At 41.7% G+C, this 18,172-nt stretch overlaps 1 protein-coding gene across 1 annotated transcript; it reads left to right on the top strand.

The window, feature by feature from the left end:
• The first annotated feature begins 85 nt into the window (after window positions 1-85).
• Window positions 86-4,408, top strand: LOC142931510 (dehydrogenase/reductase SDR family member 13-like). The gene is made up of 5 exons (XM_076075466.1): window positions 86-332; window positions 1,419-1,537; window positions 1,790-1,913; window positions 2,069-2,395; window positions 2,758-4,408. Exons 1-5 carry the CDS (start codon window positions 206-208, stop codon window positions 3,015-3,017), a joined length of 957 nt encoding a protein of 318 aa, XP_075931581.1. The 5' UTR covers window positions 86-205; the 3' UTR covers window positions 3,018-4,408.
• Window positions 4,409-18,172: the final 13,764 nt, after the last annotated feature.

The following is an 18,172-nucleotide window of genomic DNA, read 5'->3' as shown; positions in this document are numbered from 1 at the left end:
ACTTCTATATGAAGTTTATTTTTTTAAATTTATAAATACCATTATTATTGTGTTTAAATAATAACTGTCATAAAGTCATGATGTTACACACTCCGGTACAGTAGGTGGCGGCATGCACCTTAAACGTTGGTTTGTAGTCCGCCAATAACCTGAAAGAAGAAGAAGAAGAAGAAGAAGAAGAAGAAGAAGAGAGCTCAGCGCAGTGATGTCTGCGTTGCTGTGCCTCGTAGCAGGAGCACTTTTCCTTTATATGATAGTTTATTACAGTGTGTTCAAGGGAGCTATGTGCTCCAGTTCAGTGAAGCTGAACGGGAAGACGGCCATTGTTACAGGTAACGAGTCTGAGTTGCTAGCTCCTAGTGACGTGTGTCTGAGAGAGAGAGAGAGAGAGAGAGAGAGAGAGAGAGAGAGAGAGAGAGAGAGAGAGAGAGAGAGAGAGAGAGAGAGAGAGAGAGAGAGAGAGAGAGAGAGAACATTTTCGTTAATTTATTAACCCCTGCAGGACTTTAACAGCTCTTATGTGTTTCAGCAAGATTTCTGCTCAATTTTTAAAACTGAAATCCCACATATGTGTTCTCTGAGTAGTCGAGAATAAAAATGTGATATTTTGAGAAGAACTTTACTATATTTCAAGAAAAAATGCACCGGTCTATAAAACCGACTCTAAACACAAAACTCTTCTGATCAGGTATTCATCTCACCATCATGTATCCTTTAGTCCACACAAATGATAACTTCACCACCCCTGATAAAGTTCAGTAGATCCACCTCATCACAAACATTCAAACCAGCAGAGGTATTTGTGTTTGTGCTAGTGAGCCTTAACTATTCCATTAACACCTTTCACTTGTCAAATAAGCTGACTCAGATCTCATCATCCATCACATTCCTCACCGCAGCCGATGAAATCAGCATCGACGTTATAGAAATCCAAAGATAATGTGAACGAGTTGCTCAAATACTGGTAGGGTTGTCCCAGCTAGTAACAGTAACAAAGGAAGAGCAGGACTTAGACGTACACTGCCCTAACTTAAAAGAGACACACCCCTGTGCACCATTGTGAATCTGAGCATACAAGTTGAAATATGTGGAGTCCACTTATGATCAGCCCATGCATGCTTCCAATAAGCCCACAGAATGGTTAACTCTGTTCATCTTTGTGTAGCACTCTGCTCCTCCACCAAAGTACAGTGTGATGGCTGCAATGTGTATTTTACAGAGCTGAGTTTGTATTGATTGATATAGATTGTATGATCTTAACACCAGATGTATGAATGAGCAATGATTTTGAAAAAACACTATGGCTCTAATCTTCTGTTTTACAAACGGTGTAAATGCAGGCAACATGGGTTCAGCACAGCGGCTTGTTTTCTGTGTTTTGTTGAGTTTGATGTATGCGACTGGTGTTTCCTGCTCAGGAAGCAACACTGGCATCGGCAAGGCCACGGCTCTGGATCTGGCAAAGAGAGGAGCCAGGGTGATCCTAGCCTGCCGCAACAAGGACAAAGCTGAGGCTGCTGCTTTTGACATCCGGAGAGTAAGTACTCTGATAACTGTTGTGTCGGCTCTATAGTCACTGTTCCGTAAGCCCAGAAGAACGTCGAGAACTTGACTATTGACTATTTAGTCCAGATGTACTCAAAATCTGGACGCCTCAATGACAACATGCTAGAAACACCTCCCACTATAACCTAATACAGCACCACAGGCTGCAGGTTCCAATATCATTGTGTAGTGTAGTGTAATATTTGTGTACTGCAGCCTCTTTACCAGCATTAATGTCCTTCAGGAGAGTGGGAACAACCAGGTGGTGTTCACGCAGCTGGATCTTGCGAGTTTCCAGTCTGTTCGCTGCTTTGCTGAAACCTTCCTGAAGACTGAACCCAGACTGGACCTCCTCATCAACAACGCAGGTGAGGATGTTAAAAATAGTGGGATATCCCTCCGTGGTGCATTGATATTTCTTCATGCAAACCAAATCAACACCTGTTAAAAGAAATCAGTCACATTTGACTTCACCACTACAGTGCTGTAAAATGGAAGTACACTAAGTGATTGAGTGTTTCAGGTGTGATGGGTCCAGGGCACACGGAGGATGGTTTCGGCATGGCGTTTGGGGTCAACCACCTGGGTCACTTTCTGCTCACCAACCTTCTCCTGGAGAAGTTGCAGCAGAGCGGTCCTGGTCGCGTGGTCACCGTGGCTGCACTGCTGCACCGCTTTGGCAGCGCTGACTTCCCTCTGCTGGCTTCCAAGAAGGACTCTGTGTCCAGTCAGTCCACCTGGCACAACATTCGAGCCTACTGCAACAGCAAGCTGTTTAATGTGCTCTTCACCAGGGAGCTGGCCAACCGGCTGGAGGGCACCAGTGTCACCTGCTACAGCCTCCACCCAGGTTAGTGCCCTCTGCACATTTTACATAGGAGCGTTGGGGGAAATTAAGGGAGTGTTGTGAGTGTAGTCTTCTGCTTCAGACATCAGTGCCTTTCTTTCCAAAAGGGTTTGAGGTAAAGTCTACGGTTAATGAAAGCTCAAGAGGGAGTTCATTCTCAGCAGAGGAAGATTTTCAATCTGGAGCTCTCTGGAAACTACTCAGACTTGGTTGTCCCAAATACAGCTGCCCTGCCACTAAATATGAACTGTCACAACAGTATGTGAGACTGAAAGAACAGACTACCTGTACTGTCAAGCTGTGCTGTACAGTAATCATGGAGCACTTCCACAATCCTCATATGTTTGGATGGTTTCTTCTTCCAGGAGTCATCTACACAGAGCTGTGTCGCAGTATGAGCCTGTGGATGCAGCACCTTGTGACGCCCTTTGCCAAGCTCTTCTTCCTGGATCCTGCGGGGGGGTCCCAGACCACCGTGTACTGTGCCCTGCAGGAGGGCATCGAGCCTCTCAGCGGACGGTACTTCTCTAACTGTGCACTGCAACAGGTGGGAGCCAAAGGACGAGATGATGCCCTGGCAAAGAAGCTGTGGGAAGTGAGCGAGAGGTTAACCGGTTTATCATAACAGACTGAGTCCTGATCCAGTGTGATCGCTCTGTGCCTCAGCAGAGTCCTCATCAGGTCTCCACAGTCAGTGGCTTATTATTGGTCTGTACTTCTCATGGTCTTATACATGTACCATGTGAACACAAAGCAGTGCAGTCTTTTGCTATTTCTACGAACTGTATAACTTTACACTTGTGCCTGTTGTTTATTTAATGGCAGTTATTAACAAAGCCACGTTTTCTTACTCAAATGTTAGTCCAGTGGGAAGAAGATAACTGCTCCATCAGACCACAAAGTGGCTCAGAAAGTTTCATTCCTGTGCTTGAAGTAAATGCTGCTGGCAGCTTGGTGATGCAATGACTTCTAACTGAGGCTATACGTCTTCTCTGTTAATTCAAGGGAATGTGCTATATTTATATTTTGTGGAGCAGCTTCTACTGTGTCAAAGGAGGAATGAATACAAAACAGCTGATGCAACTCATCTTATATATCTCAAAGAAACCTCCTCCCAGCCGGTGGTGATGTAGTGCTCTGAGAGGCTTGTCAAAGACTTCATCCCCTCCTCACTACTTCAGTCCCTGGACCTGTTGTAGTTTTCATACAGCTCCGACAGATCCACACTGCCCTGGCCCACCTGGTCACCGGGAGAGGGAATTATGTTCAAATGCTGTGTGGGCTACAGCACACTCTGCTATTCTGTGCGGCTGGATCTTCAGCTTCCTGACAGGCAGACCTCAGGCGGTGCGGGTTTGCTTCCACCTGGAGAACTGGTGCCAGGAAAACAACCTCTCTGTGAATATCAGCAGCACCAAGGAGCTGACAGTGGACTTTAGGGAGAAGCAGGAGAGGAACTCGAACAGGGCCCCAGTGGAGAGGGTGGAGAGGTGTTTGCATCACAGAGGATTTGTCATGGTCCTCTCACATGAACTCCTTGGTGAAGAAAGCCTGTCAGCGCCTCTACCACCTCCGATGCTTTAGGGAATTCAGGCTGCTTCTAAAGTCTTTCTACACCTGCAACATAGAGAACATCCTGACAGGCAGCATCAACGCCTGGTTCAGGAACAGGACTGAGAGGGGTTACATGGCCCTGCATCTGATGAGGAACTCTCAGTCTACAAGACATTTACAGCAGGAGGTGCAGGACGAGGGCTGAGAGGATCAGAAAAGACCTCCATCATCCCAACAACAGACTTGTCTCTGGTGGCCAAAACAGAGAGGATGAGGAGTTTCTCCACTCAGGCCTAAACTTACCATTTTATTGTTTTACTGCTGCTTTTGTAAAATAATATTGTGCTGTACTATTTTATCTATTCCATTTTTTAATATATATTTTTTCTGGAGCAAGGCACAAAATACCTTTCCTCCATTTGTTGTTTGTGTACGTGACAAATAAAGGTTTCTGTGTTTGGAGATGCTTCTCTTACTCTGCTGTTGAGAAGAAAGGTCAACGAGCCGGTTGTGATGCACCTTGTTCACTCCTGAGCCAGAACAAAGTGAGTAAAGCTGGAGCAGAGAACTAAGAACTGTCGCGTTTGCTGCTTTATGATCGGCTGCATTGCGTCATGGTTCTGTCTATTTAACATGATGTGCAGTTTTCCACCAAACAATGGACAGATGTGCTTGTGCCAGATTTTATCTGGACAATGTGAGCATGCCCTACCACCCAAGAGTAGCAATAAACATATGTCACAAATAATGCTACTATTAAGGCCTGCTAAGTGAGGGTACTGGCACAAACATTACATGGACCAAGAGCAGTCCAAGTCCAAGTTACAACACCCATGAGAACCTGTCTATGAAGCATTAATCAAACTCGCATTAACCAAATGACTGCTGAGTAAGAGCACTCGCATAGAGCCACAGCTGACCAATCCGATGCCCCAGGCAGGATTTTAGCTGGTGCCCCTTCAATCACAGCCAATTTCAGCCCCAATCATTTTGTTCATACACCCACACAGAAACTGCACAGCTTTAGGTTTTGAGATGAAGCTATGCAGACCACACTCAAGAAAACCCCAGAAGATGGGGTCTGTTTAATAGGCTACGTAGTTATGTTGTTGTGGGCTTTTTTTTGGGGGGGGGGGGGGGTAATATTTCAAATGTAATAGTATTAAAAGAGTATAAGCTAAAAAATAAAAATTTCTTCTTCCCTTATTTGGGGCAGCTCTATGAATGGATGGCGCCCCATCAGTGGTGGGCCGTCAGGGCCTGCAAGGCCTTCTCTGCTGGCCTAAACAGAATCACAAAGTTATAGCTATTTTATAATTTAATCATTTTTCATAAATACACTACATGTATCATATTTTTTTTTCTCATTGCACAGCTACTGTGTTCCTCAGTTGCTCTGCTTCCAGTGCAGCTTGTTTTAAGTAGAGCTTTTATCCAATCAGATTTCACCTCTGTGTCTCTAGGTAAGAAGAGAGGCCCGAGGCCTGCAGACTCACAAGTGAATCCATGTGCAGTTTAAGTGAATGGGGACGATATTGTTGATTGTCATAGTGTTCAACCAATCAGATCTTTACTTTGACATGTTGGGCGTATTCTTTGATGTGTCAGAGCCTGCTAGCTGGCCTACAAGTACGTCAGCATTAACGAGCAGCTCAGTTTTCGGGTGCAGCTCTGCAGTGAGGTGCAGCGTGTGCTGTGATTGGTCAGTGGGCGAGCACGTGACTATTGTGAAACAAAACTTAAAATAGCCATCAGAGGCTTAGTCAGAGTAGTAAGAGTTCAAATTGAAAGATATGGAAGAAATTATGAAATTTTTTGCATTTTGCTTGGTGTAGATTATTATTTTTTTTTACCTAGCTTTGTTTTTTTAACACTCAATGGCTGAAGGAGGAGAAATGGATTTGTGAGTTGGGATTAAACTCTTTGTCAACAGAGAAAGGAGGATGGAGTTTGTAAATCAACTGCGTTTGTTTTTTTACATCTAATATCTGAATGGCCCTCGAGTGTGTAGCAGAATGCGTGTTCCGCTGCAGGTCTGCTCGATTGATTTGTCATGTCTCTGTTGTCATAGCGCAGTCCACCGAAAACATATTTCCCACAATTGAAGCTTCTGCATTTTCCAAATGCACTAGTATTATTCAAACATATTGTTCGGTTCGTAAGCCTCGTACCGAACGATTTAATACGAATACGTGTATTGTTACACCCCTAGAAACAAATAACCGTAGCTGTGTCGTCATCATGAGGTTATTGGGTGGTGTTTCAGCTGCAAGACAGCACTGAAGGCCCAGGTATAAAATGCACGGCCCGCCACTGCGCCCCATAGCATCCACATAAATGACATTAAATTGCATAATACATACAAGGATGTGAATAACCTTCGCTCATAAAGTGTCATGTCTGTCTCAGAAGCTGCTAAAGACGGGTTTAGTCTCCTGAAACAGTCAAGTGAAACATTGGGAATCCACTGGAGGTTGTCTTTGCCCAGTATGTCCACAGGGGGGCAGTAGCGTAGCACAGCTCGAGCATCAGCAAACCTCTTCATGCTGGGCCTTGGCCGTTGTTGCTTGGAGCAAGGTTGTTGAGGACCTTAACCCAGCAGACCTATGGATTCTGTTCATTATGAGCACTGATTATTAACACTGGTAGGCATGAAAGTCGGGTCACTTGTGTGTGTTAAGAGAGGTGCTCTTGTAATTACTCAGTAGGACATTCTTCTGCGCAGGCTTCTCCTTTAACCTCGGTGTTGGTGGGGAGGAACACACTTCCACGATCGATTCCTATCTCCTGCTGCCTTCTAATACCACTCCTCCCCCTCTGCTGTCTCCGCTGCATGCTGAAAGGACCTGTGGTAAACTTGAGTCCTCACTGAGGAACAGCTTTAATGGTAATCTTGTCTTTATCCAGTAACAGCTCAGCACTTCTTCTCACCTGAGCCAGAAATCTCCACTTAGCACTTACATATACACAAACTTTCCAGTTTCATTCCTATCTATGTTTTACAGAGAGGCTTGTTCATATATCATTCACAGCCTGATTTATACAACATTGTATTACTACAAACATGGCGAAAGATTATTTCATGAATGTTGAAAATAACTGATTTATGGAGTGATACAAAGAGATTTTCAGAATTCCCTCTTTAAAATCTTTGACTCTAATATATTAACAAAATACATTTTTAACCTGGCTTTATTAAATGTTGCATGCCATGCAAATAAGCACATATTTAATAAGGTAATGCCCCATTTGCACATTCAAACATAACATTTCAGAAAACTTTGTAAGTAATCCACTGGGTGAGATTTATGATGAAATTTAGTGGTTAGAATGTTTGACCGAGTGTCTCCACTTAAAACCTCTTAAGCTCGGGCCCTATTTGTAGGCCTCTGCTCAAAAATGGCATACCCATACTAAAGTGACCATAGTTCTGTAACTACAAGGTCTATTTTAATAATTTTTGATGCTATAATCAGATCACAACACTTGTGAGATTGTTCAGATGGGTAATATTGTGTATATGTTGCTGGTTAATATAGTAATGAAGACATTACACAGCTCAAATTGAAAATAATCAGGTTCGCCTGAAAAAAAAGCACTTTTATTGATATAATGTTGTTGAAATAATGCAGATATCTCCCTAAAAACTCTCCCAAATCATAGCACAACCGATCAGCAGTTGCTGAATAAAGGTTAAAGTGGGATAAAGTGAAGAATAAGAGGCTTTAGTAGAGAGCGGTCAAGCGAGGTCATCATTTTCGAACCAGCTGTTGCAGCTCTTACATTGTACTTTTATATACTATATAACTATATATTTCACTTTTTTTATCACTCATATTATTCAATACATCCAAATACAGATGTTAGGAATCATTTTGATTCCTAACATCATCAGAGCCTGTTTCTGGCTGTCATCTATAGGATTTTCTCAGTTCATGTGTGTGTATGGGGCTGTAGCTCAGCCTATCATCGGTCGATTTCAGTCAATAAGCCCTACTTCGACGCGTCAGAGTCTCAGGAAGGCGTGTGTCAGATTTGGTGTTGATTGACAGAAGTTTCAGCCAGTAAAGTTGCAAGAAGTGCCGCGTCTCCCGAGCGTAAATTTCCACTCGCCGGAAGTCTGACCGCTCGCCCATGCTGGATTGACCGCTCTTATTCTGGAAACAGCTCGGAAGTAAACAGGATGCAGTTGGCAACAATGATTCCAGCTTTGAAACGGATAATCTGCGACGTTATTGTACTCATTTTTCATAAAACTGGACCAATAACCGGTTTTATGAAGATGAAGGTCAGCTCGGTTTCGGCGGAGGGCAGTACGATGGCCCGAGAGCCCCCAAATTTGGGGGCGTGGAGCTTAAGAGGAACACAAAGTTCAACACAAACAGTTGCAATGATGAAAGCAAGATCTGTGGATTACCCTGGAAACTGACAGCAATAGATAGACATTACGTTTTTGAATGTCATTTTTTATGTCGTTAGCACTACAAACTATTTTATTCACCTCGACTGTATTGGGATCATGCAGAAATCTCAAAAACATCTCACAACCTCAGCAAAGGAAACGAGAACTCTCGGCATGGCTAGATACCACTAAATGTGGGCAAGAGTTTTTTCCTGGGTGAACCAAACCTTTGCTGGAATATAAAGGACTTAAAATAGTCTTCAAACTTAGAAAATCCTCAAACATGGTATTTTTATCTCTTACAAGCTGTTTGCTATTGTCCTGTGGGACAGGATGGTGGTTGTGGCTCAGCAGGTAGGGTGGTAGTGATCCTCGGGCTCATGTCCACATGTTACTTTGTCTCCTGTAGGACAACTTTCAAACATGTTGAGTCTCCCCCAACTTAAGTTCACTGAGGTTAGCCCGTTCACCACTGCTATGCTCCAGGTTATTTTGAATCTGAACCAATTTACCAAATTTTGAGTGTTGGTGGAAATATCTTTATTTATCTAATGAAAACTCAAAATCCAGGCGGCAGGTGAGAACTTGAAAAATTATGGAATTTAATGCAGTTAGTTTCTAAGGCACTCTGTAAAGTTTAAAAAAATATTTATTCTCCTGTTGATCAACTTTTCTCATTTAATGTTGTGCTTGACCAACCTTGTCTCCTAAAAATGACACTCCCCCAAAACTAAAATGCATTCTCAATTACACTTGACTAAAAACTAGTATTACAAATACGTTTCTAATCAACATTTTAACACTTTACCATATATAAACAGAGCACAAAATGTAAGGAAATTTGTGTTTGGTAAATTATTTCTTTATTGTAACAATGCTTCTTGGCAATAAATCTTATACCGTTAGAAAGCCTGTTTGTTTCCTTTTACATGGTGCCACATTTGTAAGGAACATGCATTTGTGGGATGAGCAGCAGAGCTGAGTATGTGGGTTGCGCCCATGAAAAATGTCCCAAATCTTCTCTGCCAATGCCAAACAGAGACTTCATCAGAGACTACCTCCAGAATGTGGGAGTGGAGAGGATGGAATGGCCTGCCAGCAGTCCTGAACTCAACCCCATTGAACACTTGTGGGATCAGCTTGGGCGTGGTGTTCGTGCCAGAGTGACCAACACAACCACGTTGGCTGACTTGCGACAAATGCTTTTTGAAGAATGGGATGCATCCCACAGCAGTGTGTGAGCAGGCTGGTGACCAGCATGAGGAGGAGGAGCCAGGCTGTTGTGGCTGTGTATGGTTCTTGCACACGCTGCTGAGGCTCCTGTTTGTTAAATGAATAAATTGTTAAATTGTCATTATGTCTTGTGTCTTCAGACTTCAATCATCCAATCCACCAAACAACACCAAACAAGAGTCGATGGCAGAATAAGCTGTTTGGCATTGGCAGAGAAGATTTGGGACATTTTTCATGGGCGCAACCCACATACTCAGCTCTGCTGCTCATCCCACAAATGCATGTTCCTTACAAATGTGGCACCATTTAAAAGGGAAATAAACAGGCTTTCCAACGGTATAACATGTATTGCCAAGAAGCATTGTTACAATAAAGAAATAATCTACCAAACAGAAATTTCCTTACTTTTTGTGCTATGTTTATATCCCACAAATTCCCCGTGCAGCTTATTTCAGGGATACTTTTGCTTCTTTCGTTGTCTTTCCTTGTATGTTGTGGTAGTTGGTGGAACTGATGGCGAAGTCAGGCTCAGGTCTTCAAGGTCCACTGAATGCTCAGATGCAACCTTGTCTGGCTCTGGACTGAGCAAACCAACATGATGACATAGGGACCCAGTATCCAGAGCATGTGCCTGTTCCTGTTATTGAAACTGCAAAGAGCAATATAGATGCAGTCCACACTAAATAAACTCCATGTCATTATGGCAACATTTAGATTGTTTGCCATATTAACTTAGTTGCAAAAAGGCCAAGCGGTATGAATTGAAATGCAGCTTAGTTGAATGCAGCTGGATTTGATACAGTACAAAGAGCAACTCTAATGAGATTCATTTGCAGACAGTTCAATTGCATTCAAGTCATAGTTAGTGTGACATAGTTCTTTCAAAGAAACCTGCTTGGACATTACGGGCACACTCAAGGCAAAACATTATTTTTCATTCTCTGAAAACAACTTCAATTTTGAGATTTTGAGCTATTTCGCTTCCATAACACGTCTTCTTTCAGACCAGTGGAAAGAAAACATTTATTTGACTAATTTGTCTATTTGCGTCTGTAGATTTCTCTTAAATTCACCAAGAGTTTCTATTAGATAATACTTAACTAGCATGTTTAAACATAACATTTTAGAAAACTTGTATTACAAAAAGATAATTGTCTTGATATCATTAATCAACTGGGGAAGTTTCATGGTCATGTTGTTTACCATATTAACCTGTCTCTTCTCAATAAATTCTTACTGTTTTATTTCCCAACATGGATATTCAAAATGTTGTTTCAAAAGTATTCTGAATGCTACCTGGAATAGCTTTCTGGTGGACAAATACTAACTTATCAGTTAAATCTAATTGATCCCTAAAAAGACTGGAATCAACCCCCCAAAACCCACCACATGTTCATTTTCAACTGTACATCCAGAGGACATGACCTCAGTGTGGGGTGATGCTTACCCCTCTGTCCCATGTGTATAATGATATTACAGAAAAGTAAAAATGTGTTGCAGCCTCATTTCCCGAAGTTCAGAAAGATAAGAAAGTAGAGTTGTTTCAGGCCAAAGGTGTGCAGCTCAGGAGTGTGCACCTCTGCCTTGATCTATAGTTCATAGATGTTCCGTCAGTCCTGCTCCACTCGGTTTGAGAAGCAGCTCATTGATGACTTGTGTGTTGTGTTTGCTTTGGGCAGACTCCACAGCGCTGCAGTACTTAGTGACTGGATTAGTGCATCAATTAGGCAGCTATTGGATGCATGGAGCCACGCTGATTGATTTAGATACTTTGGTCGCTGTGTGCAGGTTGTTTGTGTGGGGACAATATCAATACATCTGAGTGAAAGAAAACCTGATGTTCTTTCTGCTTCACTCTGTCAATGTTTATAATAGATAGAGCATTTGTCTCTGGCAGTTTGTTGTGGTGATCAATCTATCAGCATTTAAATACACAGTAAAAATAATCCTATTTGACATAGTTAACCTACCTTGTGATCATGAAATAAATGCGATAAATTTATATGACATCAATTGTGAGTATTTATTTATCATACATCATTGTAAGGAGTACTAAACTGTATGGAGGGCACTGTGTCACAGGGATGCTAGAACATATTTAACCTAGTTTAGTTTCATCTGCAGACACAGATGGTTTTTCTAATCATAGAAATAGACCAGTAAGCATTTGTAATGTGTACAATTGTACACTTTGGAAGACATGCAAGAACTGAGTAGTTAGTGTCAGTCAGCAGTTAGTGTCTCCTACTGAAGAAGGTTTTCAGCAGAGCCTGGATCTTCTCCATCAGTATTGTTGGACCTGGACCCTACAGTTAACATGAAGAAGACCAAAATTACCTTCCAAAAAAAGATCAAGGCCTGGAATGGATCTCCCCTTGGGAGTCTTCCCAAACTTCCTGATGGCCGGTCCTCTCCTGTCCTACAGATACAGTATACTGTGGCAGACTACCAAACCACAGTAACTGATACGAACCTGAGAGACATTGGCGATGTACAGACTGAGTGACCATAGTCTGGCAACAGAGAAGGTCTGCCCGCAGATGGCAGGCTGTTCTGTCTTTGTAATGAGGGAGCTGTAGACACAGAATTTTACTTTCTAACACAATCTAAAATCTTTAGAAATATTAGGGAGGAATTCCTTCCAAAATTTGAAAAGAAATTGCCCTGAATTTTGAAGTCTGACAGGGAGGAAGCCCATAACATGGAAGCCAGAGGAACCTTTGGGTGTATGCACCCAGTGAGCACCTTTTACTAGAATGATGAGGGCACCAGTCCTCTTAACAATCCCTGACTCTCTTATGTTAACACAGTATTCACAATGAATTCTGCGTTTGTCAGAACAATAGAGAAAACTGGGGGCTTGACAATAAGAAGAAAAGGCTTTGTCTCTGCCAATACTGCCAATAGGTTGTTGCTTAGTTTAAAATGTATGAAACTGGAATAAAATACAAAAAAAGCAGTTGGACAAGCGTCACTCCAAAGTATTTATTGTAATCAGACATTGTCTAAAGCTCATGAAGTTGTCTGTCTAAATCATAGTTTGGCTGACGGTTTTGCTAGTCACTTTGGTTGTGTGTGTCTGCGTGTGTGTGTCTTATTCAGAGAGAAAGATGTGAGTGGTAGACAACAAAGCAACGTGTTGGTAAGTTCATATTTAACATTAAATCCCCCTCGTCACCTCTTTCCTCCAGACACTCCTCACTTTTCAGTGTGAACACACGCACACACGCACATGCACACACAAACACCTACACACACACACCCATCTGGCCCTTATCAGTAACAGTGGGGGTGTCGATAAATAGAAGCATCCTCTGGGTCTTGTTATTTCCTCCGTTGCAATTAACGTTCTCATCTGCTAAACCTGTGATTAACGGTGTTTACCGATATGCTGCGGCGTGTTCAACTGCTTGAGTCACACACACCTTCCGCTCCATTTCCCAACCCATCCCATATGCAGCTTAGGCTGTCAACAGTGAGTATAACTACACAGGTTCACCCAGGGAAACTCTGTTGATTTGGCCCCAATGGGGGGAAATTGGGGGTGACTGTGGCAATCAGAAGATCGGCGGCTTGATCCCCGGCTCTGCTAGTCGCATGTCGATGTGTCCTTGAGCAAGACACTTAACCCCAAAATTGCTCCTGCAGCTGAGCCTACGGTGTAGAAATGTGATAGAATCTGAATTGTAAGTCGCTTTGGATAAAAGCGTCTGCTAAATGACTGTACTGTAAATGTAAATGATTAAGTTATTATAATTCCATATTGTAGAGTATATATATTGGACTGATGCTGATCTTTGAGTAAATGTAGCATAAAACATATCATTTTCAAATTTACTGTATCACGTTATAACAAAAGAGATTTTGAAAAATATTTTTTTTATTTGGGTTTAGCACACCATCAACACATCATCCATCAGGTCAACATTTCCACAAAATACTGGCAGATTGCAATGGAATTTACTGAACACATTTTCTCCATTAGGCCAAGTTATCAACTTTACACACAACATGATAAAGATGATGAATGCTGTCGTAGTGAACGTTTGACCCTTCCTCTAGCCTTACACCAAAAGCCCAATTTGTTTGTAAATATTACAATGAAGTGATTCAGTGCAAGGTATTTGGTTTAGGATGTCCTCCCAAACCATGTTCTCCAGCCCTTCCTCGCAGATCCTGAGGCATCCCCAAAAGGGATATGTAATCCCTCTGGGTCTGTCCCGTCATCTCTTCCCAGATGGACATGCCCAGAAAACCTCCAGAGGGAGGCATACAGGAGACATCCTAACTAGAGGCAGCCACCACATTAACTGGCTCCTTTTCTTTGCAAAGGAACTGCTGTTCTTCTCCTAGTTCCTTACAGATGTCTGAGCTCTTCACTAGGTCCCTAAGGGCAAGCTCAGCCACCAACCCGGAGAAACCTGCAAAAAACTCCACACAAAAGGGCGGGATCAAATCAGGACCCCTCTTGCTGTGAGGTGTCAGTGCTCACCACTATAACCCTGCCGTCCCAGCACAGTCCCACTTGGCTAAATAACAGAGCTATCAGCTATCATTAACAGAGGATGCATTGAGTTACATTATCATGCATTCAAGTTCTATTCAGTCAAAATTAGTTTTGGGCGAAGGTAACATTATCATGATGTGTTCAGGTGTAATCTCGCAACATGAAAGTTTTGGCGAGAAACTTTAATAGATATATTTGTTTGAAGGGGATGTTTTAGCAATATAAAATAGATATTAGAGAAGGAATTATCACCTGTTTAACTTCCTCACACAAGCTCTTATTATTCAAATGAATATTGCCAATAATCAAAGCAAATATTCAAATAAAAAGACATTTGCTAATCATTTGAATTGTGTGCTGAATAACAGGCTTTTAGGAATATAGACGGTGTGGGCACAGCACAAAAACAACCTAATCATCTTCTGAGGAAGGCAAGAAAGAAACAGTGATCTGCTATCGAACAGAGCTCAATGGACAGTTCAAGGTTTTGGGATTGTTTGAAAAACATAAGAAACATGAACTCTGACAGGAAACAGCTTGTCACTCTGAACTCGACAGAGCTGACAAACTGAATGACTTTTTTTCTCAGATTTGAGACACAACACTTTATTTCAGGAGGGGGCGGAGGCCTTACATTCTATTACCATTGCTGGTTCCTCTTACTGGGTAGAAATTAAACCACAGGTACAGACCATTTTTAGTAAAGTTTGCAATAGGAAATCATCGGGCCGGATGGCTTGGCTGCCTTTCTGCTAAAAAGATGCTCGTCAGAACCAGCTGCTTCATGGTGCCCTAGTTTTTTGCAGTTCTTGAAAAGTCACACAGTTCCAGTCTCTAGCAAAAAGCCCATAATCATTTCTTTGCCTAAAATACCTACCCCATGTGCTGACAATGATCTGCAGTAATGAAGTGTCTCCAGAGAGTCATAGTAAACATGCTCAAGTCAGATTTGGCTTCATGTACGGACCCTCTTCAGTTTGCATGTAGGCGGGGGTGGAGCACAGATAATGCTGTGGTCGCCTAATTAACAAGCATGTAGAGGTCCCAAGGTATGCTCTTGTTTTATTTGGAGATTTCAGTTCAGCTTCTAATACACTCCAACCACACCTACTTGTCCAGAAGTTAAATGACATGCAAGTAAATCCCTTCATTATGAAATTGTCACGGTGTCAGGAAAGCTGTTTGGACCCAAATGCAGAATGAATTGATGAGGAGGCAGCAGGGAAAGTTCAGTGATTTATAAAAACAACAACCAGTGTCTGAAATCAGGCAGGTAACAGAACTAAACTTGCCACAAACAAATGACTCACTGGAAACAGTAGGAGCAAGGCAGGTACACTGGTTAGAAAGAATGGCGATGAATTAACAGGGAGAGGGAAGCACACATACTATACTAGGGGACTAAGTAATGAATGAAACACAGGTGTGGCAAAAACAGGCAAGAAAACACACAAAGACAGGAAATAAAACCAAACATGACAAATGGGATTTTAAAATGAAACGGGAAACAGACTAAACAAAACCCATGACACAAATGGTTTTATTCTTTCTTAACAGACAGTACCCTACAGGTAAGGGTCAATGGCTCCCTTTTCAGATGATACAGTTATATTCAGTCTGCTGTGTGATGATGACTGCCCCTTAGTGAATCACACCAAGAGTGGTGTAACAGCTACCACCTTAAAATTTAACGTTGACCTAGCGATGACCTATGACCCCGTTATCATTGGGGACAGTAAAATTGATTAGGTGGGCCCCTAAATAAATGCAGCCACCAAGAATTTCCCTTCCTAGTTGAAGGCCATCCGTCTGCCAGCCAGTTCCCAGTCAACTTCAAGCTGCTGGGAGTCCCCCCCCCCCCCCTCCCTGTTTACCGATAGGGTGTGTCTTGATTCCACTGTAAAAACACCTGTTTATTCAATTAAGATATGTTAGAGATGTAAACACTTGGGTATAGAAATTGACAACAAATTAAAATGGAGTAACCACATTGAGTATCTGTGAGGTAGGTTGGCTCAGAGTCTTCACTTTCTCCCCAGACTTAAGTCCTTTACACACCAGGGGCATGACAAATAAACAACACTAAAACACAAAATCCTAAATATTATATTTCAAGGGCTTTTATTGTGATAGGTAAGAATGGAAGGAGTGGATCTTGCCTGTGTCAAGGATGACAGGAGTAATAAAGTTTGCCATCTTGGTTTAAACCATGGAGCATCCGGGTTGTTATTTTAGAATTTAACTTGCTAGGCACAACCTAATTTGCTCTGCACAACATGATTGATCGATGTCTTTATTTGCAGTGCGAAAGCTCAGAAAAATCAACCTTGTTCCCAAAAAAAATTCAATACTCAACACTAAAACTCAAAATTCAACACTCACAAACACATATTGCACTTATTTCATACACACGTGGCGTGTAAGCACGGCCTCTGTTGTATGTTTTATTCCCTGTTAGATAATCGTGACCTCAAGAGACTACACCGCCATTTTTGGAGTTCTTATTCCTTCTATCTCCTTTGTTACCCTTACACACCTTACATACCTTTTGTGCATATGTGTTGTAATAATAGCTGCATTTAATGGCCTGTGCTTGAATTCAAACCTTCACAGTTCACTCTAACTGTGGGATAGTATTTTGACGATTGACATTTTGAGTGAATTTTGTTTGTTGGTCCCTGATCCCAGGGTGGTGCCCAATTATTGTTAGATTTGTTAATAATCCTAATTATATGAATACTTTTATTGATATCAATGATTTAGATATCATTGCTAATAACCAAACAAGCTCCTGCCAGATCCCAACACCTTCCTTTTGTAAGGCATCGGATTTAATATTTTAGATTTAGTTTTATGTTTAATGGGTTTATGGCTTTTATGATTCTCTCCTGATTTTATATACCTATGCATTTATATATATATTTTTATCTCTCAGGGCAAGTGCAACATTTTACATATCCTTTTCCTAAAACTAACTAAATAGTTTTGTGTTTGAATGCACGTTTACTGTGACTGTAGTGGAGCAGAATAGCTTTAAGTGCTGGGCTATCCATTGCGTTAGAAAGAGATGCCACTTAGTCTGCATCAGTATATGACACGTTGGGAGCGTCAGTATGTGATGAGTTGGGATGAGAATGGTTTGGTATGTTCACCATTGTCCCTGTTTCCAAAAAGACCAAAAGGGTAAGAAATGGTCAGATAATCATGAAGACGTTTATTAATATAGTATTTCCCTGTCTGTTCTCTAGTAACTAATCTAGAATAGATTCAGAGTTATTCTGAAACTACCTATTAATGTTTCATTAATTATCAGGTTGTTCCATATTTGTTCCTCACTCCTTGTCTTTCACCTTCCAGGTTTTGGGGGTCGCTTGCTAGGCTTAAGACATTTAGGCATGTTTAGATATGCAAAACTGGCTATTAGTTGGCTCAGAGGTAAGTGCATCACTTGTGGGGAACACATTTTTATTATTGCCTTGCTTTATTTGTCTGTTTCGAACATTTGTAAAGATACTGTACATTGGCTGATATACAAACTCTGACATAGTGCATATTCACCAGCCCAAATTGAAGGCTTCTCCTGTGAACAAAGACCAGCTTCAGATGTTGTGACAAATCATTGCACAATAATATCAGGCTCAGTGTGCAGGTGCTAATATAAGTTGTATTCATGTTAATGCTTTCCATTTGTCTTGTAGGTATTTAAATGATCCTGCCTGTTACCCACTGTGTCTGGAAACAACATTAAACTGGCATGGAGAGATGGCAAACCTTTTAAAAGCCTCTTAAACATACAGTCAGTCATAGCACTTAGGTAAATGAGCTCACTCTTTTGCTTTTTGCAATTTGCAATAAGCTAACAAGAAAATGCTACTCGCTGAGCAGAGACTATAAAACAGCAACATACATGCTGTTAATTGGACATAAATTATACTGTTTTGTTGTGTTGCTATGGTAACAAATTGCCAATTAGGTATGCTGAAAAATGTATTTGGGTGACACACATCCATCCATTCACAATGGCTTTATTTCCTGAGGACTCTTGCTCCTTTTCTGTGGTAAATGCAATACATGAATAAAGGTC

Source organism: Anarhichas minor, unplaced genomic scaffold, assembly GCF_050575085.1.
Source record: "Anarhichas minor isolate MPS153535 unplaced genomic scaffold, ASM5057508v1 ptg000052l, whole genome shotgun sequence".
NCBI classification, from domain to species: domain Eukaryota; kingdom Metazoa; phylum Chordata; class Actinopteri; order Perciformes; family Anarhichadidae; genus Anarhichas; species Anarhichas minor.
This window is presented reverse-complemented; position numbering and strand designations above follow the sequence as displayed.